This window comes from Budorcas taxicolor, chromosome 2, assembly GCF_023091745.1.
Source record: "Budorcas taxicolor isolate Tak-1 chromosome 2, Takin1.1, whole genome shotgun sequence".
NCBI classification, from domain to species: Eukaryota; Metazoa; Chordata; class Mammalia; order Artiodactyla; family Bovidae; genus Budorcas; species Budorcas taxicolor.
In genome coordinates, this window is record NC_068911.1 from 68,906,837 (window position 1) to 68,933,747 (window position 26,911).

The 26,911-nt window shown below is 37.6% G+C and overlaps 1 protein-coding gene across 1 annotated transcript in view; it reads right to left on the reverse strand.

The window, feature by feature from the left end:
* HAT1 (histone acetyltransferase 1) overlaps positions 1 to 16,799 on the reverse strand; it is a 38,175-nt gene extending 21,376 nt beyond the window's left edge. The window contains exons 1-4 of the mRNA XM_052635680.1: positions 16,706 to 16,799; positions 14,377 to 14,481; positions 8,623 to 8,698; positions 5,130 to 5,250 (exon numbers count right to left, since the gene is read on the reverse strand). Coding sequence (XP_052491640.1) covers positions 5,130 to 5,250; positions 8,623 to 8,698; positions 14,377 to 14,481; positions 16,706 to 16,799 — 396 coding nt within the window. The remainder of the gene's footprint in view (positions 1 to 5,129; positions 5,251 to 8,622; positions 8,699 to 14,376; positions 14,482 to 16,705) is intronic.
* Positions 16,800 to 26,911: the final 10,112 nt, after the last annotated feature.

Genomic DNA, 26,911 nt, shown 5'->3' on the forward strand with positions numbered 1-26,911 from the left:
TGGTAGTCGGACAGAACTCGTACACATATACTTAATACAGATTTAAAAAACAAATTACCTCTTTAGCCTCTTAACCTAAATAGCAGCATCTGTCTAAATTTGTCTGTGGTGCATAATTTTTGAAATACCAATTTTGAAGGCATGTTAAGGCTTGGCTAAAGTCGCAGAGAGTTAACATTAACTGTAATTCTAAGAATACCCAAGATATGCTGCAAAAACAAGCCAAAAAACTCCACATCTACATAAACTTGCTCAATCTTACATTCGCTGACAATATGCAAGCTGCAGAAATTTCAGTATTGTTGGAGAAATTAAGTAGAGAAAAACTGTGAGCATTTCCACTTTTTGAAAAACAAAGGTCACATTATGTTAATTTTACTGCATTAGTGCTTTGCAACCTAACTAAACTTACAATAGCTCAGTTGGTAAACAATCTGCCTGCAATATAGGAGACCTGGGTTCAGATTCCTGGGTAGGGAAGATCCTCTGGATAAGGAAATGGCAACCCACTCCAGCATTCTTGCCTGGAGAATCCCATGGACAGAGGAGCCTGGCAGGCTAAAGTCCATGGAGTTGCAAGAGTCAGATATGACTTAGCAACTAAACCACCACCACCAAACTCACAACGATGTTCTAAGATAAAGATCTAAACACATAATTTTAAAGCTTTTTATGATATTTCACAAAAAGAACTTCTCATTAAGAATACTGTCACCATTATCAAAAAAGGAATGCAGTGGAATTCACTAGGAAATATTATTAGTCTACCAAAGTATTTTTTTCACTTTCTCAAGATTAAATTTTTATACATACATAGGATTTTTCTATTAAAAAAGCCCTCAGGAATCCAGACAGTTAAAGAAATTTGCTCTCATTTACTCTCAAATTGAATCCAAATTAAAGAGAGACAAGGATAAAATAGATGACTGAAACTCACAGATAATACAAACTTTATCCATGTATTTCAACTTTCTTCAACAAAACCCTTCCCTAAAATGTCAGCAATCAGCAAGACTGAACAATCTTTGTTACACATTCTTCTACTAAAAAGCAATGAAATTACCTTAAGAGAGGGCTAGAGGTACTGATAAAAGCAAAACCATAAGATGAACAAACCATCAGTGTCTGAATAATCAAGTTTATTATATTGCAAAATTCAAAATAATTACATTATCTTTAAAGATGATAGCTACGGAGATGTTCTACAGACACCTTGTGACAAAAAATTTAGGTGCCACTAGAGAGTTTGCAAAAGAAAAAGAATGGATGATGAAAGATTAATATAATGGCAAAATTTTAATACACAAATAACTTCTAAGCAGATGTGCTCTGGTTTCTGACCATCTAAAAGGGTATATTTTTCACATGCAAAAATAATACTACAAAGCACCGTGTGCATAAACTCAATTATGACATATTATAGTCTCAAACCTTATACATCTAAAACAAAAATCTTGGGTTTTTTCCACTTAAATCTACTTCTCCAGTCATCCCTATCTCAGGGAATAGTACCACCACCACTGAAGCAATGGCATCCTCCTCATTCCTCTTTCCCTCAACAATCATATTTAACTCAGTAACAGATGCTGCTGACTCTATCTCTGGGGAGGTGACTCACTGGAAAGAACGCTGATGCTGGGAAAGACTTAAGGCAAAAGAGGAAGAGGGCAGCAGAGGATGAGATGGTTAGATAGCATCACTGACTCAATGGACATGAGTCTGAGCAAACTCCTGGAGACAGTGAAGGACAGAGGAGCCTGGTGTGCTGCATTCCATGGGGGTCACAAAGAGTCAGACATAGCGACTGAACAACAACCAAAGAAATACCCTCAAGCAGGTAAATGCAGTGTTGCCCACAACGCTGCAATGTTCTGGTCCCTCTCCTCTCACTCTTGCCCTCTACAGTGGGTTCTCTGCATAGCAGGCAGAATCATCTTTCAACAACATAAACACTATCACATAACCCCCACCTACTTAAAACTTCCAAGGGCTTCAGCTACTCTTATTCCAGCTACTCTTATTCCATCGACCGAGTTTTGCCAACCCTCTTCAACTATCTCCTACCCTTCTTCTCTCATCACCACAATTTAACAACAGTGATCTTTCTGGACAACGAAAATGCCAAGAATGTTCTCATTTCAGGGCCTCTGTATAGGTTGATCCCTTCAGATAACCACATGACTGGCTACTCTTCATTCAGAAACCAGCAAAATGTTTCTTCATACATATTAATTTGTTTATTTAATATCTATCTGTTGACTGCTCCTCTTGGCAAGAACATAAGTGTCTTAAGAACAGTGACTTTGCCTTGTTTGCCATTATACCCCTGTGAAATGAACATTCTCACTGTGAATGGGAAAGAGCTAAGCCTGTTCCCCCCACATCTGCTACCCATTCTTTTTTTTACAAGGGGAAAAAGAGGTCTCTGCTTGAACATGCAATTTAAATAAATGATCTCTGACAATGAAGCAAATAAATAATCCTACAAAAAGACATTATAAAAGACTGATTCCTTACTCCTAACACACTACTTCTAAATGGAGAAACCTCGTTTTCAAGAATGGAACAATTAGAAGTCAATGCAAATACACAGCTATTTTCACTGCACATAATATTTGAAAGATTTATCAATAACTAATAGTTCCTTCAGAAGAAATCAATTCAGCACTACCAGCCAGAACTTAAAAAGAAAAGAAACACAAAAAACCAGCAAACCCCTCAAACACTGAATTTTGTACAACACAAAGGAAAAATACAATTTTTAAGAGTAGCTGGGCTTGAAAATCTAACAAATATTTGATTATAAAAAGCTCCATTTTTAGTAAATTGTGTTAAATGCTAGTTTATCTAAGATTAAATCTTTTCAAATATCAAATCACCACAACTACAGTATTAGTCAATGAGTCATTTTTATAGCTGCAAATTTTCAAAAATATCTAAGGGACACAAACCACTGAAAAAAACAAATATTAAGTGAAAGTTACATATATTTATCTAACAAACTGAGTCATCTCAAATAGGGTTGGCAAATGAGAACTAAAAAAAGTTAGTGCTCAAAATATTTCTGACACTGAAGTTGAATAATGGACATAAGAGACTATTTCAGATTTCTTTTATGCTATATATCATTCACGTTTCCATTCCTTTAAGCTTACTAATACGGAATTTTTACCCATAAGGGGACTGTTTGCAAGAGGGAAGTCTCTCATATTAGCAATAAGCTGAGAGCTAATAGCATAAAAGTATGGGAGCAGGCAAATAAATAAAATATACACTGTGAAAAACAGAAATAAAACCTAAAAAGCACAAAAGCCCAGGACCATTTAGAACAGGTCATAAATAGTTCTAACATCTTTGAGGAGGATATTACCATATATTATGCATGCTACGATAAGTGATTCTCTCCTGTGTGCAATACAGATTGTTTACTAGTTGTGTGACTTTGGACAAGTCCCTTACAATGAAATGAAAAAAGCCAACAAACATAATAAAAAGGGGGCAAATCAACCAATCTCTGTAATGAGAGAAGGTTTTAACAATAGGAGTGGAGCATGAGGCTGGGAAAAGACTTACGTCAGGAATTTAAACTTAGTTAAAATTTTGAAAACGTTTAAAACGTTTGAAAACGTTCCTAGGAATGTCTAGGAACAGAAAAACTCTAAAATGTACAATTTTTTGAAGGTCCCTTAAAGATTCATGTCCATCCAAACATGCCAAAGACACCCCCTCCCCAACATCCACCAAGATCAACTCAAGTCTAAAATCTCATCATCTATGTTATTCAAATAAGGTACAGGTGAGACTATGGGTATGACGTATCATGGGGCAAAATTCCTTTCCACCTGTGAAACTAGAAAACAAGTTATCACTTCCAAAGAACAAAGGCAAGACAAGCATAGGATAAAAGTTCTAGACTTTGTCATTCCAAAAGGGAGAAAATGGTAGGAAGAAATAAGTCACCAAATGATTTCAAAATCCAATAGGTCAAATTCCATTGCTGTTGTACAGTCTCTAAGTCATGTCCAATTCTTTGCGACCCTATGGACTGTCGCCTGCCAGGCTCTTCTATCCATGGAAACCTCCAGGCAAGAATACTGGAGTGGGTTGCCATTCCCTTCTCCAGGGGATCTTCCCAACCCAGGGATCAAACCCACATCTCCTGCATTGGCAGGCGGACTCTTTACTGCTTAGCCACCCCCTGGAAGGCTCAAATTTCATCAGACTTAGGAATACTGTGGTCTATGACACTACCCTCTGAGCCTGAAGTTCCTCCTTCAAAATCATTCATCCTTTTTCTTGAAAGGCAGCACATGTTTGCAGATGAATAGAGTTATCAACCTGTTTCTTGCCTGTTGGATTTTAGAAGTCCATTAGCCTTCCCGTATTCTGTCAGTCCAAACTGGCTATATTTCTGCTGATATGACACTCTGGAACACTTCTGGGTCACGTATGTATGCCATGAAAGTTCATGCCAATAGACAAGATGGTCCTCCACAGGTGCTCCCTGAATTTATATCACAGAATTCAATCCCTATTTCTGGCTTTGTTGAGATTACTGAGGAGATCAATGAGTCACACCTGTCTACTCAGCAAAACAAGATTATTTAGCCAAGATTACTATTGGCTTTCTCCCCAGAGCACACTTCCCCACCAATGAATTTTCTAAATTTAGTGTCTTCAGAACAGGCTGAGAATTTCCCAAATCAAGTCCTAATCCTTGTTACTTAACAGTTCTTCTCTCAATTTCTTTCTTCTTACACTTTAAGTGGCAAGAAAGCAGGCCACAACTTCAATACTTTGTTCATAAAACTCCTCAACTCAATAACCAAGTTCATTTCTTACAAGTTTTCCTTTTCACATGAATATATGCTTAAAACAACAGACCTACAGTTGGTAAATGAAATAAAACTCTAATCAAAAAAGTGAAGATTTTTACAGAAAAGGCTAAGGATCACGATCACAGGTTTAACTGGAATGAGAGGCAGATAATCATCTCCATAATTAAATGTTAAATATGTGGTTTTAAAGCTGTAATATAACAGATTCTCTCCCTCAAATCTTTAACATTTTATAATCTGTTTTATACTCAATTAGGAAACAGTTTAAAATAAATTTATTTCTGTTCTTACCTCTACACAGTCAAAGTTCTCATCAACTTTAGATGCATATTCAACACGGAACATTGTTGACAGGCTCCCAGCAATATAATATAACAAGATCTTCAGACCCTTGTAACCAAAAGCAGTTTCACTGAAAGGGGAAAAAAACCAGTAATCTAAGACCCAAAAATGAAAAAAGTCATTACAAAGTATTAACTCTACACAGAAACAGGTTTAACTTAATGGGTAGTTTCAACATTTTAAACTACACTTACTAAAAACAACAACAAAAAAACCATACTGTAATGAAACTGTGCCTCAGCTGTCTGTCCTAGTTTATAAAGTAACCGAATAATAACACCTACCTTAGGGATGTTATATGGGTTATATAAACAAGTCAATACATATAAATTGCTCATAACATTCACTGGTACAATATACAAGTGTAGCACAGCTACTGCTGCTGCTTTTACTCTTGCTACTATTATGAGGTATTTCATATCAGAGACAAGTAATGTTAAACTGATTCCTGGTTAGGCAAGCAGTTAAGACGGAGCTATAGAGCCCAACTTATAGTTCTCCCAACTTATAGCCCAGTTCTCCCAACTAATCATTTGCATGTCCAACACAAACATCCAGAGCTGCTGAAAGTGCTAAGTGGTAGCACCTGACCACACCCCACTTATGAACTCAGAAAGCACATGGGGAGCTGCTGCTATTTTCCCAACCTTGCTCGCTGATATCCATCTATGCCTATTTCCTTTAAAGAAACAAAAAAAAACCTTCTAAAAAGAGAATTCTAAAGTAGCCAGGCGAGTTCCCTGGTGGTCCAGTGGTTAAGACTCGGTACCTTCACTGCCTTGACCCAGGTTCAATCCCTGTGTTGGAAACAAATATTCCACCAAGAACATGGTGTAGCCCCCCAAAAGAGTCCAGAATAGGTAAATCTATGAAGACAGAAAGTAGATTAGTGACTATCCAGGGCTAGGGAGGGTATGGGAAAGAGGGAGCCACTGCTAACTGTCACAATGGGAATTTTTGTGGAAATGATGAAAAGGTTCCAAAATTGGTTGTGGTGACGATTATGCTAAAACCCACGGAATTGTACACTTTAAAAAGATTATTGTATGATAAAGGGTTTTTTTGTTTTTAAAGATGAATTCTGAAAGAATGCTAGAAAGAAGCAGTGTCATTTCCAGATTTCTGTCTAGGTTACCGAAACAAAATGTAAGAAGTGTCCATTCCAGGACTCTGAAAATTATGTGTACTAGAAAAGAGTGGCAATAATCCTAGGATTAAGATCAATGTAATGGTTCCCAAAATACAGAGTTATCATGATTATGTGACTCTCTTCTGTCTACCTTAGAGGGGTGTGCAAGCACACCACTTTTAATGATGTGCAAAGTGAGTGTGCAAATTGCCACGAAGAAGCCGTACTTGTGAAACTAGACCCTACTCACTAAGATATTACCTTAGGAAGAGACTTCAAGTAGCAGTAAGAGGAAGAGAGCAAGATAAAGCGCTCCTTAGAGATAGAGATCCAAAAGAAAGCATTCCTATTTTTATGCTGTAATAAAACCTGTTTAAAATATGAGAGGCTCAAATTTTGGCATGAATCAATTATAAAATTCAGTTATTAATACTTAGAAGCATATAAAATACCTGATCTGATATATTCACAAGAAATTCTTAAAAACTTGTTCCATGTAGAGACATTTGTCAATTTAAAAATACATTAAATAAATGTCAAAAGTGCTGAAATAATGCATAGGGAAAAGAGCAATATAGAAGAATATTTTAAATGTCAACTATGTCTAAACACCGTTTCCTACTAAGAAAAAAATCCATGGTTCCTAGAGGATATGGCCAATTCATTCTGCAGAACTAGTAAAGTACAGGGTGAATGTGCAACACTTGATTGTATCACAAAGTAAAGTGTCCTCAAAACGATGATGATATATCAAAAGGACTCAAAAGCCAGTTTCAAAGAAGAGCCACTTGTTGAATCTGGGATCATCTGAGCATCAACATTAAAAACAGTAACAGACAATAACTCATTAAGTTAAATCCTGAGTCTATTCTGATATAAACAAAAATATGTAAGGGGAAGAAGAGACACTCTCTCTTACAGCAGAATGCAAACTAATAACTGTTGAAAATGTGGCAGCGTTAGAAAATCACCCTTTTAGAATCATAGTAAAATACTAACAATCATTAACAGATTTAAAACTACTGAATGAAAGTCTGATGGGAAACAGGGTATTTTCACTCTCAAAAGTATCTCCTCACAGGTTACATATAAATAACAAAGAAAAAACCCTACAGTGGAGAAACCTTGCAGATACCTCCAAACTTAATGACCCAAGTTAACCAACAATGGGACAAACTGACATCAAGGACGTTCTGATACGACACATTGAGGACAGATACAACTTATGCTGCGGTACTACAAATATATGCATTATCTGAATTTAATCATGAAGAAACGATCAAACTAGTCCAAAATGAAGGTTTACAAAACTAGCCCTATTCTCTACAAAAATAATGACATGGAAAATAAAAGTCTGTGGAACTGTTCCAGTTGAAAGGGACTAAAGAAAGATAACAACTAAAAGCAATACATGATTCTAGACTGGATCAAGGATAAGGAATTACTGAATTTATTGAATATACACAAAAGAATTACTGGGAATAAATTGGCAAAGTTTGAAATGTGGATATTTTAGAAAATATGTCACTGTTAGATTTCCTGAGTTTGGATAATTTTACCACAATACTGTCCTTGTTTTTAGAATATACATACTAAAGAGTTTACGAGTAAGAGAAGATATATCTGCAACCAACTCTCAAATGGTTCAACAACAATCTATCAATATATGTGTATGAGAATGATTAAAGCTAATATAGCTAAATGTTAATAACTGATGTATGTAAAGGATATACAGAATATTATTCTTGAAACTTACTGCAAAGTTAATTATTTTCTTCAAAATCAAAAGGACTGTTTTAGTAACGTAATGAAGGCATTAGAAATTTAAAAAACTGTGCTGAACATCCAGAACATCTTCAAACTTGCTTCTGAAAATAAATTTCTCTTAACTGCTTATTTATTTCTCATAGAAAAAAACTTGACCTTTCCAGTGTTGGGGGAGTGTTTTCTAGAAGCAGTATAGCAAAATCGTGCAAAACAAGTAGTTATGAATATGGGCTCTACAGTCTGACTGACTGAATCTTAACTTCAGTCATTCATATATCCCTAGGCAACTATCCAACCCCACCAGTTAATGTTACATATGATACCATTGCTAAGATTATGCAAATTAAATATCATACTGTACCTATAGTACAACACTAAATGATAGGTATTATACAGTAGATTGGTGTCTCAATATAAAACATGCCATTCTAATATATTTTAAAAGAAACATGAAAAATAATAGGAAAGAAAATAAATTGATTTCTAAATTTTCAAAAAAATGTCTTTTCCCTACTAATTTGACAAATATCTTACTAAGTTACTTACTCATCCCCAAAGAGTTGATGGGTATACTCAGGAAAGAAAGTTCTAATGTCATTCTCAAGATCTTCAGGAAAACGAACTGTTTAAAAGAATAGAAAATATAGAGATATTAAAGACATTAAAGGTGACAGGTATTTCCACTTTGAGAATCTCATTATAACCAGGATATAGCCAGCATATTTTTTTTTTACTTAAAAATGTCACTTTTCCATTATATGATTTACACTGGATTCTCATGCGACAAACAATAAAAATCAGAATGTTACTTTAAGTGCTTCAGCATCAAAACCCTACTGAGTCTAAGAATTAGAAACCTAGGTATGACAGAGGCATCTAATTCAGTTTTTATTTTTCTGTTATGTTCATACACAACACAAAGAGTAAAAGACAACAAAACCAAAAAGAGGCACACTGAGATGAGAAAAGCCAGTACAAAGGAAACAGGGTGCTATAGGAAACATTCTGAGAACAAGAATAATATGAGTTTGATGACGCTCATATCATCACATCACTCTTTATGACTGCAAGATGATGATGATGTTTATGTTGTCGCTAGTTTTTCCCTTTTGCTTTTCACTACTAAAAGTGACACTGCAGGACTTCCCTGGTGGCCCAGTGGTTAAGAATCTGCCTGCCAATGCAGGGGACATGGGTGCAATCCCTGGTCCATGAAGATTCCACATGCCAAGGGGCAACTAAGCAGGTGTGCCACAACTACTGAACCCTCGTGCTGCAAATACTGACACCTGCCCTAGAGTCTGTCTGTGCTCTGCAACAAAAGAAGCCACCTCAAAGAGAAGCCCCCGCACTGCAGCTAGGGAGTAGCCCTCACCTGCGCCAACTAGAGAAAGCCGACATGCAGCAATGAAGAGCCAGAGCAACCTAAATAAATAAAATTTTAAAACGTATCATAAAGCACAAAACCTGAAAATGCAATCTAAATTGTATTCAGGCACAGAAAGCATTAAATGGCATAAAAGAACAATCTCTTCATAGTCATTAAGGTGAATTCTTTCAACGAACAACTATGTCTATCTAATGCTTTAAAAACTATTCAGAGTGGGAATGGTAAAGTGGGAAGGCACACAAGACTACAAAAATTGACTTTCACCTCCCCTAAAAAGAAAGCAAAGAAGAGAAAAACAGACCAAGCTCGCCTACAAACAATAATGCAAGAATATTTAAAGATAATATAGTCTTCATAGAAAAAAAATATACTGTGGTACTGAAATAAAAGGATGATTCAATATCTAAAAATCAAAAAATAATTTAATACTTATGCATTACATTGTATGTAAGACAACATTATCAAAATTATTTCCATGTAAACTGAAATGGCCCTCATATACTCTAATATGTATATCTGAATAAAAAATTTTGAAAATTGAAAAACACTTTTCAATGTAACAAGCCAGGTTTATTGGAGAATTACTATAACCATCTTCATTAATTTAAGTGAAAGGAATGACCACTATCATTTTTTCACAGTGTTCTGAAAGTGCTAGAAAATGCAAATTGAAAAGAGAACACAATAAGAGGCATATTTATAAAAAAGGAAGTGAATTTACTAAGATGTTCAGATATGACTGCGTGCCAGTGAAAAACTAAGTAAATCAGCTGAAACCACTCTCCAAAAACAGTAGAAGAATCCAGTAAGATTATCTGTTTTAAAATTCATTAAAAAAAACAACAAATATATTAAAGAAAAACACTTCAATTAAAAATTAGGCAAAAGATTTGAACAGATAGTTCTATAAAAAAGATACACAGTGACAATAAGCACATGAAAAGATGCTCAATATCAGTCATTAGGGAAATGCAAATAAAAACTGCAATATCATTTCACACCTACTAGGATTGGCTATATATAAAAATAATTAAGTGCTGACAAGAATATAGTAAAAGTGGAACTTTTATACATTGCTGGTGGGAATGTAAAATGGTGTATCCACTGTGGAAAATAATTTGGCAGTTACTTAAAAAGCTAAACAAAGATTTATTCTGTGACCCAGCAATTCTGTTCCTAGCTATATAGTCGGAGAAGGCAATGGCACCCCACGCCAGTACTCCTGCCTGGAAAATCCCATGGATGGAAGAGCCTGGTAGGGTGCAGTCCATGGGGTCGCCAAGAGTCGGACACGACTGAGCGACTTCTCTTTCACTTTTCACTTTCATGCATTGGAGAAGGAAATGGCAACCCACCCCAGTGTTCTTGCCTGGAGAATCCCAGGGACGGGGGAGCCTGGTGGGCTGCCGTCTCTGGGGCTGCACAGAGTCGGACACGACTGAAGCGACTTAGCAGCAGCAGCAGCAGCTATATAGTCAAAAAAACTGAAAACAAGGACAACACATAATTCTATCTTGATGCTCACAGCAGCATAATCCACAATTGCCAAAAGGTGGAAACAACCTAAGTGTTCATCAGCAGATGACTAAATAAAACAAAGTGTGGCATACAGTGGAATATTATTCAGCCATTAACAGGAGTGGAGTTCTGATACATGGTACAACATGAAACATTTGCTGAGTAAATAAGCTGAAAATATGCTAAGTGAAATAAGCCAGACAGAAAAGGATAAATATTCCATTTAAGCAAAGTATCTAAAATGGGTAATTCATACAGACAGAAAGTAGATTAGAGGTTACCAGGAGCTGGAGGGAAAGGCAAATGTGGAATTTCCGCTTAACAGGCATAGAGTTTGGTGTAATAAAAAAAGATGGACTTTTTTCTATAGTAATCTACCCCCAGAACACTGATCTCTGTGGGGAAAGTAGGCCTGTCAATCTCTCACACACGAAGTGAAAATAGCTTATTAATGGAGAAGAATCTTGGGATAAACCTTAGTGGAATTATTGGTATGCAGTCAAGAGTTAAAGTTATCCCATGTGTCTAGAACAATGTCTATAAATGTTCTGATAAACGTTTCTCCAAAGAAAGGGGAAAGGGAAAAGAGGGAGAGAGAAAGGCTGGTTTGAGGGAAGGAAATTATTGCTACTGATAGTAGGAATTAGATTGCCCATATAAACATTATAAATACTATAATAATTTTATAATTACATGTAATATATATAATATTACATATAACAATATTATAATGTTTAAAATATATATAATGTAATAGTATCCTGTCTTAAAAGGAAGGAATTTCTGCCAAGTGCTACAACATGGATGAATCTTGAGGATATTATGCTAAAGAGATGAGCCAGTCACAAGACAACAAATACTGTATGGCTGCATTTATATGCGGTATCTAAAGCAGTCAAATTTTAAAACAGTAGAAAGGTATTAGCAAGGGGCCAGTGAGAGGGGGAAAATAAGGAGTTCTTTCTTTAATAAATAGTTTCAATTTTACAAAATGAGAAAGTTCTGGAGACTAGTTGCACAACAATGAGAGTATACTAAATACTATAGAACTGTACACTTTAAAAATAGTAAATTTTAAGTTATGTGTTTCTCACAACAATTGCAAACAGAAATAAGAAGCTACCTTTCACACATCACAGGGGCAAGGTGTTTTTGCTTTTTTTAAAAAATGGTAATATGCAACACTGATCAGGGTAGAGGTAAAAGGACAATCTCAAGTGTGAGACTGTAGCAGTATAACCACACATACTTTTTCTGGAAGGCAATTTAAAAACAGCTACTAAAGTAGAATATGTTCGTAACCCTTTGATCTAGCACAGTTCTTAAACAGAGACAATTTTACACACCATCCTTAGGAGGTATGGCAATGTCAAGACATTTTTGGTTGTCACAACTGGAGGAGAATGTTACTGGCATCTAGTTATCAGACCAAGAGCACTGCTAAACATACTACAAAGTACAAAATAACAAAGAATCCTTTTGTTCTTTAGTTGCTAAGTTGTTCGGACTCTTTTGTGACCTCATGGACTGTAACCTCATCCATGGGATTTCCCAGGCAAAAATACTGGCTGCTGTTAAGTCGCTTCAGTCATGTCCAGCTCTTTGTACTGCAGCCCACAAGGCTCCTCTGTCCATGGGATTCTCCAGGCAAGAATACTGGAGTGGGCTGCCACTTCCTCCTCCAGGGGGATCTTCCAGACCCAGGGATAGAACACGTGTCTCTAATGTCTCCTGCACTGGCAACTGGGTTCTTTACCACTAGCGCCACCTGGGATGGGCTGCCATTTCCTAACAATTACCTAACCCAAAATGTTAACAGTGTTGAAACCGAAAAACTCTGATCCAGCGTTTCAACTTCTAGCCACACATTCTACAGATCACTCAACACAAGTGGGTACATATATACACAAGGGTATTTACTGGAGAATCACCTTTAATAGCAAAAAAGGAGACGCAAACCTCACAATAGAGAGTAAGTTTAAAAAAGTATCATAACCTGGCTAAATTATGATACAGTCATCCTGAATTACATAGTTTAAAAGAATGAGGTAGATCTATATATAGTTACCAACAATGATATTCAAGTTATGGTTAAGCTAAATAACAGAACAGCCTGACAACAGGATCCTGGTTTTAAAGAAACAATATATGTACAGGAAAAAAAAATTGGATCAGTATTATCTTTTTAGTGAGGTGTCAGGACACAAGTATCTTCTTTATCACCTTCTCTGTATTCGTGACATTTGTACTGTTTTAAATAATTATAGCTAACATTTACTGTGACTGTCTACATCAAGTTTTTCAAGCACTTTACTTGTATTTAACCTCATATTTAATTCACTACAAATAATATTAATTCCCTTTTAAAGATGAAAAATATACAGAATGGAAAGTGATAGAACCAGAACTCATTAGCACATATTTTTACATGGCCTTATTGAGTTATAAATTTACATTCCATAAACTCAACTGTTTTAAGAGTATAATTTTAAGATTTTTAGTAAATTTAGACTTGTGTACCACTACCACAATCTAATCTTAAAATACTGCCATTACCCAAAAGAAATCTAATCTGCAGTCATTCTCTGTTGCCACCCTTAGACCCAGGTAAACACTAACCTTTCTGTTTCTGTGCATCTGCTTTTTCTGAACACTCACACAAATGGAATCATGCAGTATGTCTGGTTTCTCTCACTTTAGAATGTTTTTGAGGTTCCCCTACGCTGTAGCATGTATCGGCCCTTCACTCCTTTTTACTGTCAAATAGTATCCCATTACATGGATATACCACACTTTGTTTAACCATTTACCAGCTGATTGGTATCCACATTATATCCTTTGGCTATTGTGAATAATACTCCTGTGAACATTCACATACAAGTTTTTGGATGGACAAACATTTTAAATTCTCTTGGGTAGACACCTAGGAGTTGAACTGTTCAGTCATATAGCAAATATGTTTACTGTTTAAGATCCTGCCAAACTGTTTTCCAAAGTAACTGCAAAACTGTTTCCCAAAGTAATTGCATCATTTTATGCACCCACCAGGAATATATGAGTCTCTTTCCACATTCTCACCAACACTTATTTTCTATTATTTTTATAAGCAAAAAGGTAAAGGTAAATGTTTTTAAGAGGTTAAGACCATTTCTACTTGTCATTATTTTGCCACACTGAACTTTTGACCTGTAAACTCTGCCATCTCTCAAACATCTACCCACTCCATGATATAAATCAAGACTTCATAAAATCTGGATGTGCTCAATTAGTATAGAAAACTAAACATAAACTGCAATAAACAATAAAATAAGCCATACAAGTGCCATAAACAACTGCTCTTACACAAAATTCCCCTTCATATACCTAACACTACTTAGAAAAGGCATACATACCTAATTTCAGTTCAATTGCTGTGTTGGTGTTACATTTGTACTCGGCCAGTTTCTTCTCAACTGCACTCTTGTATTCAACCAAAAACTTCTCCATAGCACCAAATCCTAAGAAACAGCATTTTAAAAAGACTAGTTGGAAGTGATTAATCAAACCTTAAAAAAAAAGAGGGGTTCTTACTAGAAGCGGAATAAAGGTAAGTCTTTAACTATGCTAACAGACCAGAGAGTTCCAAATACTCCTACATAAATGTACTGAGTATATGACTGTCTCATTATTAAACAGAATAAATATCACTTTTGAGATAGAGGCTTGTGAACCAGACTGGCTTTACAGAAATGAGTAAACTTGATAATTAACATAACAGACTACTGACATTTCTAAATATTTAATATTAATATAAATTACCTGCTAGGATTTATACCTAAGTAGCAGCAGCAGCAGCCTTTTAAAAAGAAATATAAAAAGGATGCTACTGCTCCACTAAGAATCAAGCTAAGAATGTCCTTCAATAATTACAAGATAGCATTTTATTCATAATACTGGAAAAATTCTACCCAAAGTACTTTCAGATCAACTATTTCAAAACCAACAACTAATAATGCATAGAAAGATTATCTCAGGAAGGATACACAAGAAACCAGTAAACACTGCTATTTTTAGTATAAAAGAGAAGGAACAAGGACATGATTAGGAAAGAAATTTTTTAACCATGTGCAAAGACATAGGCTATTGGAATAATCAAGTGGTTTTACTACAAGGTGGCTATCCATCAATGTATATGATAATTAACAATGGAAGAAACCATTATCAAGAGAAACTTTCAAGCAAAGATGGCAATAAATCTCCTGACTAATCATAAAAATTAGGGAAAACTCAGGTAGAAAAGTCATGAGTAGAAATGAAAAACAGGGTACAATGACATGTCATAAACTTCAGTAAGTGGTTACAACACAAGTACACAGAAAATGGGCAACACTTGAGGCAGTACAGATTAAAGGTTTGGAGTCAGAATTGCTGGATTCAAATCCAGGCTTCATCATTTGCTTACGGCATCTATGACCTAGAGCACATTACTTGGCTTCTCTGAACAAATGGATAAAAAGAGTATAATAGAATCTACCTCAAACTTCATCTATGAAAACGAGGGAACAGAACCCACCTCAAGGCATTTATGTACAACCTAAGCAACAAATCATACATTAGTTTAATCCTCACAATTCTACAAGACAAGTAGATACTTTATCAGCCCCCTTTCATATTCAAAAGCTCAGGCTTAGCAAGACGTTTGGTTGTTTAAAGGTCACTTGATTACTAAATGGTGGGACTGAGATTCGAATTTAGATGTAATTCTTCTAACAGTTCACCCTGTGCCATACACGGGTCCCCCCCTCTTAAGACAGTACCAATGGACCCTAAAATCCTACAGTCTCTATCTGGTAGAAGAGGTCTTCGTTAAACATCTGTAGAGCTCATGCTATACCCTGTCTATCCAGCACACCCATAAACGTCTACTGAGACTACTAGGAAGGCACTGGGAAAAGATAAAAAGAAACTGTCCGTCACTTCAAAAGATATGTAACAGGGAAAAACAAAAAAAAAAGCATATACCACACCAAAACAATCTTAATACACGTACAAAATAATGGCAATAATTAGTTATTAAACGCTAAATTTAAGAGATTCAATAAAGAAAGCAGAATGGAATAAATACAGAATTATATTAGACATCCCCTAAAAGAGAAGTTTAGATGAAGGAAGAATGCTTAATCCTCTTTCTCAAAGGAAATCTATATAAATCCTAGGACTACTTAACTGTGAGAGATTAAGGAGACTACTATGAAGTCAAACAAGACTCAAATGAGAGCCTTGGCGCAGGGTAAGGCAGCACTGCGCTGGCTCAGAAGTTGAAGTATAGGGTGGAGGAAGACCTGGAAGAGGAGGGTCTGAGCAGTAAAATCAGCTGGCGGGAACAGGCTCAGACTAGAGGCTGGGGCAGCAGTGGGCAAAGGGGACGAGAAGAGAAACAGGCGTCCAGGCACCTGGCACCTTACAAGATCCAACCACCACGCTTTTTCCTGGTGTCTTGGTCCCTCTCAGGGGCCAAGTTGCCCGCTGAAGGTGCAGAACCCCGAGCAGTTGGGGGCGGGGGCACGAATCTCGGCGGAAAAAGAGCTGGGCTGACAGTTCCGCGCTCCCAGGTTGAAACAGGCCTTCTAAACCCCAGGCAAGAGCTCGAAAGTTCCAGGGGGGTACTGTCACCTCGGTCTCGGTGTTCGTTCCCAAACCTGCCCACCCTCTCCCCTTGGTAAACTTTTCCCGGGAACTTACCCGCCATTTCCGAGCTGCGAGCACCCGCGGCTGAGGGAGGACGAATCAACCGCGCGCGCTCCCAGGCCGGAAGTGAGCCCACTTTCTGACGCATTTCCCCCGCCCACCCCTGGCCTGTAGCTGGCCAATGAGAGAAGGAGGTTCGAGGCGCGGCGTGGTGGAAGCGTCTTGAGAGGCGGGGCCAAGACGGCGGGGCGGGCTCGGACGGTTGCCTAGCCACAGCGAGCGCAGTCAGTGCCTTTGCAGGCTTGAATTGCTGGAGGAGGCCGCGAAGGGATTTTCTCTGTTAAGACGCTCGCTGGCTTGAGGAGTTTCTATCGGCTTGATTTGAATGTATACATACCTTATGACAGTTTTCTGTACTCCCTTAGCGATGTTTGGGAGTGGAAGAGAAACTTTCCACTTGACCTGGACGGTAGATTCAAACACCCGAGCCCTGTCGGTAAAATAAAGGGACTGAGTTGTGATTTCCGGAGAAATTTTCACTTGTTTATATTTTTGCGGTAAATACTTGTTCAACATCGTTTTTCTTTCATGTTTTTTAACAATATGTATACGGTGTGAGACTTCGGTACTCTGTTTTCACTTTAAGTTTATTACGCAAGAGTCTGCACTGCGCTTAGTCGCTCAGTCGTGTCCGACTCTTGCGACCCCATAGACTGCAGCCTGCCAGGTTCTTCTGTCCATGGGATTCTTCAGGCAAGAATACCGGAGTGGGTTGCCATTTCCTTCTCCAGGGGATCTTCCCAACGCAGGGATGGAACCCAAGCCTCCCGCGTTGCAGTCAGACTCTTTACTGAGTGAGCTACAAGGGAAGCCCACACAAGAGGTTCACTCAGTTCAGTTCAGTCGCTCAGTCGTGTCCGACTCTTTGCGACCCCATGAATTGCAGCACGCCAGGCCTCCCTGTCCATCACCAACTCCCGGAGTTCACTCAGACTCACCTCCATCCAGTCAGTGATGCCATCCAGCCATCTCGTCCTCTGTCGTCCTCTTCTCCTCCTGCCCACAGTCCCTCCCAGCATCAGAGTCTTTTCCAATGAGTCAACTCTTTGCATGAGGTGGCCCAAGTACTGAAGTTTCAGCTTTAGCATCATTTCTTCCAAAGAAATCCCAGGGCTGATCTCCTTCAGAATGGACTGGTTGGATCTCCTTGCAGTCCAAGGAACTCTCAAGAGTCTTCTCCAACACCACAGTTCAAAAGCATCAATTCTTCGGCGCTCAGCCTTCTTCACAGAGTTTAGTATACCGAAATTGCTACTCAATAATACCTCAGGTGACTTGTTCTGCTCCTACATGTCTCAAGTCCTAGTGGCCGAAACCACAAGCACAGGATGCTACCCGATTTGGGCCATAGGGCTTGTTAGTGTTTAGTAGCTGCTGAAACTGCCCCAGAGTATAAACCACTGTTGGCGTGTCTGCGTCCTCAGTTCTTCAGTCCTGTCAGACTTTGCTACCCCATGGACTGCAGTCCGCCAGGCTCCTCTGTCCATGGGATTTCCCAGGCAAAAATGCCACAGTGGGTTGCTATTTCCTTCTCCAGCCATCTTCCCGACCCAGGAATCCAACCAGAGTCTTCTGCGTTGGCAGGCGGATTCTTTACCACTGAGCCACCTGGGAAGCCCCTGTTTAGGTATCCACAATTATTCCCACATCTATATACTAGAATGCCTTGTCTCAACAAATGTTGGTTAATAGGTTTTATGATGATGATACTAGAGCTAAAATGGACCATTGGGATGACAATCTAGAACTAACACAGTTCCTTCTTTTAAAGACGAGGAAACTAAACCCAGAAAAGAGAATTACCCAAATTCACACTCAGTATACAGCTTATACAAAAGCCCAGGTTTCCAGATTCCCAGCTCAGTATTTCACTACATGGATATGGCCCTCATGAAGATAAAGATCAGAAAAGGTACTGAGAATGCTCAGATCCCTTTCCTTTAAGCCTTAATGAAACACAAGAAATTATGATCATAATATCAAGAAAGAAACTGAAATCATTGTCACTAATGACATTATTGATCAAAATTTCAAAACAATCTTTTTTATATAATCATTTTTTCAAAATGGCAAGATTCATCATTTCTTTCCAAAACTACCTTACCTGTAGATTGGTCAATAGCTGACTGGCAATTATGATTCTTAAAACAAGAAATTAAAAGGGAGTTGTCTTAATGCAGCAAATCTGAAACAGAGTTTATGACTTCATATGACTTCATAGTTAGTTGTGGGCTTCCCAAGTGGCACTAGTGGTAAAGAACCCACCTGCCAATGCCAGAAACACACAATGTTCGATCCCTGGGTCGGAAACATCCTCTAGAGGAGGACATGGCAGCCCACTCTGGTATCTTGCCTGGAGAATCTCATGGACAGAGGAGCCTGGCAGGCTACAGTCCATGGGGTCGCGAAGAATCAGATATGACTGAGCGACTAAACACGGCACAGCATACGTATGATAAGTAAGAAATAAGCTGAATGTGAATGTGAAAAAAAATGACACCTATGTATTTTGTGACAAACATTTAGTATTATGATTTGCTTGCAGAATTGAGGTTACAGTTTTAAATTGCCCTTGTTTTAGAACTGTTCATGCATATTTATTAAGATGTCATGGGGCTTCTCTGCTGGTCTAATGGTTAAGAATCTGTTCTCCCAGTGCAAGTGGCATGGGTTGGATCCCTGGTCTGGGAACTAGGATCCTGCATGCCTGGACAGGGCAGCCAAAAATAAATAAATAAAAATAAAATGGAAAAAAAGTCACAGAATACGTGTTTCACTAGTTTAGCTAAAAGTCAAATGAATGACTTCTTTCAGAAAAGTAATAGTAAAATTACCAAAAAGGAAAAAATATTTTTTAGGGTGTTACCCTTCTTTTTAAATTTATATTTTACTTTATTCTAAAGGGGATTTAGGAAGTGAATATTACTGCCACAGAGTAAAATTTCTGCAAAAGGAATCTGCTTTTCTGAGGTATATGGAGGAGGTTGCATTGTGGTATGAAAAGTTCAGTTCTACTCCTTGGTAGACCTTGTTTCCTCTATTAAGTGGAGATAATAATACCTTCCCATTCATCGCATTGGGCTGTTGTGAAAAGCAAATGGAATGATATTTAGGAAAGAGGTTTATAAATTATAAAAATTCGATATTAATATGAGGTGGTACTAGTATACCATTCATTCTAGAATAGGAAATTTGGAAAAGGCATTTTTCTCCATAGCAAATAGTCATATTACATTGCTAGGAATGAACTAGCAACCATATGTTTTGTACATGTTCAAGTGCATATGGGCTAGTAAATTTTGTCATCCTATCCTTAAACCTCCACAAGGGATTAAAAAAATAATAATAAAACAAAACATGATATTAAAAAGATGGTTATCAGAAAGTGGATGGAGGAAATTTGAGATCCAAAAGAAAAATGCAGGTACTTGACGTGTCTTTATTTCAAAATATATGCCTGTCTACAAACAAATAACAATAACCAGTTAATTCATTTGTTTAACACATAGTGGAAATGGTGGGGATGTGGGGTGTGAGTGTCAGTTCCCAGAACAATTATCCAGAATCCCCTACCCAGATAGATTACTTTCATATGAGATGAAAGAAAATAAAAAGTGAAAAGTAATGTTGGAGGAATAGCTTAAGAGGGACAGTACCAACAGTTTACACATTCCATTTTTCAGTTCTCATATACTACCTATAGGTGTGTCAACTAGTACTTTCTGAGAGGCAATTTAGCAATTTTAACAAATATAACATATTTCAATTTGTATATCTTTGAAGTAGCAGTTCCACTTAAAAGTATTTCTCCTACAAAGCTATTTGCACAAGAATGCAAAGATAAATAATCAAAGATGTTCAAGGCAGCATTAATTTTACTGGCACATTGGAAATAGTCTAAACATTCATCAAAAGGAGCTAGCTAAAATGTACTGACTTGGGGAAATACACTACAGTTGTTCATTCACTCAGTCGTGTCCAACTCTTTGCAGCCCCATGGACTGCCGCATGCCAGGCCTCCCTGTCCTTTACTATCTCCCGGAGCTTGCTCAAACTCATGTCCATCGAGTCAGTGATGCCATCCAACCATCTCGTCTTCTGTCATCCCCTTCTCCTCCTGCTTTCAATCTTTCCCAGCATCAGGGTCCTTTCTAATGAGTCGGCTCTTTGCATCAGGTGGCCAAAGTATTGGAGCTTCAGCTTTAGCATCAGTCCTTCCAATGAATATTCAGGATTGATTTTCTTTAGGATCGAATGATTTGATCTCCTTGCTGTCCAAGGAACTCTCAAGAGTCTTCTCCAACACCACAGTTCAAAAGCATCAATTCTTCTCATTCAGCCTTCTTTATGGCTGAAACATTCATCAAAAGGAGCTAGCTAATATGTACTGACTTGAGGAAATGCCTGCTATCAGTTCAGTTCAGTTCAGTTCAGTTGCTCAGTCATATCCGACTCTTTGCGACCTCATGAATTGCAGCACACCAGGCCTCCCTGTCCATCACCAACTCCCGGAGATCACTCAGACTCGCGTCCATCGAGTCAGTGATGCCATCCAGCCATCTCATCCTCAGTTGTCCCCTTCTTCTCCTGCCTCCTATCCCTCCCAGCATCAAAGTCTTTTCCAATGAGTCAACTCTTCGCATGAGGTGGCCAAAGGACTGGAGTTTCAGCTTTAGCATCATTCCTTCCAAAGAAATCCCAGGGTTAATCTCCTTCAGAATGGACTGGTTGGATCTCCTTGCAGTCCAAGGGACTCTCAAGAGTCTTCTCCAACACCACAGTTCAAAAGCATCAATTCTTCGGCGCTCAGCCTTCTTCACAGTCCAACTCTCACATCCGTACATGACCACAGGAAAAACCATAGCCTTGACTAGATGGACCTTTGTTGACAAAGTAATGTCTCTGCTTTTGAATATGCTATCCAGGTTGGTCATAACTTTTCTTCCAAGGAGTAAGTGTCTTTTAATTTCATGGCTGCAGTCACCATCTGCAGTGATTTTGGAGCCCCCAAAAATAAAGTCTGACACTGTTTCCACTGTTTCTCCATCTATTTCCCATGGAGTGATGGGACTGGATGCCATGATCTTCGTTTTCTGAATGTTGAGCTTTAAGCCAACTTTTTCACTCTCCTCTTTTACTTTCATCAAGAGGCTCTTTAGTTCCTCTTTACTTTCTGCCATAAGGGTGGTATCATCTGCATATCTGAGGTTATTGATATTTCTCCCAGCAATCTTGATTCCAGCTTGTGTTTCTTCCAGTCCAGTGTTTCTCATGATGTCCTCTGCATAGAAGTTAAATAAGCAGGGTGACCATATACAGCCTTGACGTACTCCTTTTCCTATTTGGAACCAGTCTGTTGTTCCATGTCCAGTTCTAACTGTTGCTTCCTGGCCTGCATACAGATTTCTCAAGAGGCAGGTTAGGTGGTCTGGTATTCCCATCTCTTTCAGAATATTCCACAGTTAAAAGTAAGTTATATAACATTATAATGCTATTTTACTTGTTTAGTACATAATGTTAGTTGCTCAGTCATGTCCGACTCTGCGACCCCAGGAAATATAGGCCAGGCTCCTCTGTCTATGGAATTCTCCAGGCAAGAATACTGGAGTGGGTTGTCATTTCCTTCTCCAGGGGCACTTCCCAACCCAGAGATCAAACCCAGGTCTCCTGCATTGCAAGCAGATTTTTACCATCTGAGCCACCAGGAAAGCCCAATTTTACTTGTATAAAGAAGTGTATTCTGATATAAACAAAGAAAACATCTGGAAGCATAAACAACTAGTTTAACTGTGGCTACTTGTAAGAGACGGAATTTGGAGATGAGGATTAATCAGGGATTTTAAAAAAAAGTTTTCTTCTTTTAATGAGGATATGTTGGTTTCTTTTATAATTAAAAACATCAATCTTTTGGAAGTTTTTAGACATGGTGGCTAACTACACTCTTCTTTATGTCTGGTAAATTATGATACACAGAATAAAGAGAAGCAGCTTAATTGGCACAAAGAACATTAGTTGAAAATTAATATTTCTGGTTTACATTCTGTCATTATTTATAAGCAAAGAATAGTCAGAAAGAAAAGAGGGCTATAATTGCTTATTCTTGTTTACAAAGTGACCAGTCAGGGATGCCCCGTTTACTTTTTGAAACTGTAGTTTGTAAAAAATGCTTTAATTATATACATCTACTTAGGGTGAGTAATATAATAATGCTTATGATAGTTCACATTTCATAATTATTGCTTCAAATATTAATTTTTTTTCAGGTTTAGCCAGTGGAAAAATGACCATTACTTCTCTGCTTTAAACTTTTTTGCTGTTGTTTGTGTTGTACCTTAAGGTGGAAGAGTTTCAGTGTAGGAGGAGGGTGAAGAAAACTACCAAAGCCACTTTGTTATTAAACGTTGCTGTGCTTAGTTGTTCAGTCGTGTCTGACTCTTTGCATCCCCATGGACTGTAGCCCGCCAGGCTCCTCTATCCATGGGGATTCTTCAGGCAAGAATACTGGAGTGGTTGCCATGCCCTCTCCGGGGGATCTTCCCAACCCAGGGATCGAACCCAGGTCTCCCACACTGCAGGCGGATTCTTTACCATGTGAGCCACCAGGGAATATTATATAATTAAGAATAAAAAGTGGTGAAAATTATGACTAGTAATATTCATTCTAAACTGATACATTGTTTCAATCATTCTGTCTTTTTTTATTGTGGTAAAAAATACACAACATAAAATTGACAATCTTCATCATTTGTAAGCATACAGTTCAGTAGCACTAAGTATACTCACACTGTTGTGAACATGTCATTCTAGTGGACTGGTTTTCAGCCACCTCTTTTGTAACCTGTTTACTCATATCACTATGCAAAACAAGACTGTTAACTTCCTATGACCTGGATACACAAAGTGAAGAGTTTTTATACCAGCTATATAATACTGTTAAGTGTTTAGTTTCTAAAACTGTTCCTTAAAAGGATGATAAAATAAGACAGCTTTATAGTAATGTTTCTTCAAATCAGAATTTTGAGGGAATATATCAACATATAGTTGTTAACAAGCTAGAGCTACCAATCACGGTGCAAATTAGTAACATTAATTCTTTCTGAAAATGTTGCTAGAGGGAATCCAGAATTTAATGAGCAAAGAGGAAGAAACTGTCATGCTAACTGGCACCATATAATACAAAGAGAACCTGTGTCATCAGATAAAAAGGGTATGTTGGTAGGGTTGCTGCTGCTGCTAAGTCGCTTCAGTCGTGTCTGACTCTGTGCGACCCCATAGACGGCAGCCCACCAGGCTCCCCCGTCCCTGGGATTCTCCAGGCAAGAACACTGGAGTGGGTTGCCATTTCCTTCTCCAATGTTGGTAGGGTTAGGATACATTTAAACAATAAATGGCTTTCTCTCACATATCTTTATAAAGTTTTGTTGTATATGAGGTAGTTTATATTATAGATATGGTATTATTTTTAAATATAGTTTAAGAGCAATTAAGGTGCTTTAAATAATATAGAATCAGGATTTTTAGAACAAAATGATTTTAGAAATCAGGTAATCTAGTCATTGTCATGGTTTTTTTTTAATTTGGTATGCATGTGCATAAAAACTTTTGCTCATATCTCCTTTTAATTCCTGTGTTAAATATTGCTATTATTTTTAATTTTTTAGACAAAAGAGAATATGAATGCTCATTTTTTAATATTTTCTATCTCAGTTGTTCACCTGTGCACCCCTGAAGATCCCTGACTTAAAACACCCTTTGCTTGAGGTTCTTTAGCAAATAACTAGCAAAGCTGATACTGTGACCTAAGTCTCTCAGTTTGGTCCTATGTTTTCCCATTTTTTTTCTTTCCTTTCTTTCTATACAAAGGGCTATTTCCTTCATGAAATACTTTAATTTGCAAAGAAAGTTACTGGGTCTAGCATTTGATTGATATCTAATAAATATTTGTTAAGTGACTTTGCAGTAACACCATCAAGAACACAATTAATCCCCAAAACATCTAAACTTCCACTTTTGTTCAAGCATTCCATGGTTTCTGGTATTGGAAACTGCTCTTTCCTTGTTTTAAAACATCCATGAGCATGTGATTAGAATCAAAGAGACTAAAAATTAACTTATCCATGTTTGGGTTTTTCTTTTAATATGTATTTTTATTTATTTATTTGACTGCGCTGGGTCTTAGCTGCAGCGTGTTGGATTTTCGATCTTCGATTCAGCATGCATGATCTTTTGGTGGGTCATGAGAACTCTTTAGCTGCGGTGCTAGGGATCTAATTCCCTGACCAGAGATGGAACCCAGAACCTTTACACTGGGAGTGCAGAGTCTTAGCCACTGGACCACCGGGGAAGTCCCTCTTTATCCATGTTAACCCATTACTACCAACATGTATATAACACAGGTGTTTTTCTTCTATTAAATTGTTCTCTGGATGTCATCAGGGAGTAGGGAGTGATCAATACAATCCTCAGGAGATGGTCTTTTGCCAGAGTAAATTAATCCCCAGTACAATGGCTGAAAAGACAAGATTCCATGGGACACAGGTATTCTTATAGACAAACCCAAATCGTCAGTGGCTTTCCCCAGAAAATTTTAACTCAGATTAAGTTCTGGCTTTCTTACACAGCTCTAAGCCTATCTAGCCAGCTTCCTAATTGGGAGCTTACCCTCCTTCTCCATACCTCTTTCTTTCTCTCAATCAGTTCAGCACCCAAATGTTTAGGCACTAAATGTAAACTGCCATCTCCCCAAACCCAGGCCCTATTTGGAATCTAATTACACAGTCCAAGAGAAGTGTATGTTGAATAAGTGGTATGGTGGATATAACAGTCTGTTCTTTCTTTTCTCCCTGGATTTCCCACAACAGACAGGGGTGTGGTCATGCTATAACTGGCAGCAGCCCCACACTTCACCCCAACTGAGGCTTTTATTCTCTTCCCTCACTTCTCTGCACCTGTCTTCGCTGAGGGCTGTCCTATCTGGGGTCTGCTGTGTTCACTCAGCAAAGTGAGCCTGCTTATCACAGAAGGATTGCCTCACTTTCTGATCTGTCCTCCTAGGGAATAATTGTGAATGATCACCTACTCCACTCTTAAACCTATTTACTTCTTATTGATAACTCCTCCAGACCTGAAACTGTTTTGCCTTCATCTTCAAGTTCTTCCTGAAGTGAGAACATTTTTTTTTAAGTAACATTTACTAAAGATTTTTATTCAAATTAACTGTTGTATTGAATACATTAACATTTAAATTTGCCTATATTCTTTCTTCTTAGGCCCGCTCTCATGTTTGTCTCCTTCCCCTTCTCTGTCTGGTCCTTAAGGTCTATTCTTATATAAGCAAAATTATCTATTTACTGCAATACTATCTTATATTCTCCATTTATGAAATCTTATCTAAAAGTCTGAATATTAACTTTAAAAAATATGTAATATTCTCAATTAAGAATGAATACTTGGAGAAGTGAAAACTTCCCTTTTAAAAAAGTCATAGGAATAAGGTCAAGGGATTCCTAACATATTTAAAAATATTAACAAATAATTATAACATCTTATGTTATACAAGTTTTGTTAGACCAAGATCACAGGAAAAAGCAGGACAAAAATTTTCTTTTTCAAAAAAAGAAACATTGCCCATCTACATTGCCCTTGGATGTGTAGAAGCCCTGTTAAGCTACATTGTCTGTTTCTTTCATTTGGTAATTCTTGCTTTTCTTCCCTTGCCAAGCAGACTTTCAAGTTATTTTATTCTCAGACCTTGAACTACATGTTGTTCTTTTGAGTAAAGTGCACAGAAGGACTGCATCAGGGAGATGACAAATGTCCAATTCATTTAAATAATATTAGTATGATTTAATTATCTTAGGTTTTGCTTTGCTTTCTGTTAAATAAAATAAATTAGATAATATGTTTAAATGCTAAATGACAATTTTATTTATTATTAGGAGACTTAATTGTATATGAGCCCTTATCTAAGCACAAATGAGAGCTGCACAGTTAGGAACGTCTCTGGTAGTTCAGTGGCTAAGACTCCATGCTCCTAATGCAGAGGCCCCGGGTTTGATCCTGCTCAGGGGACTAGAACCTGCATGCCACAATTAAGACCTGGAATAGCCAAATAAATAAAAATAAATATTAAAAACTCAAAACATGGAAAACATGTTATTCATTTATTAAAGGTAGATAAATACTTATCTAAATTGTCAC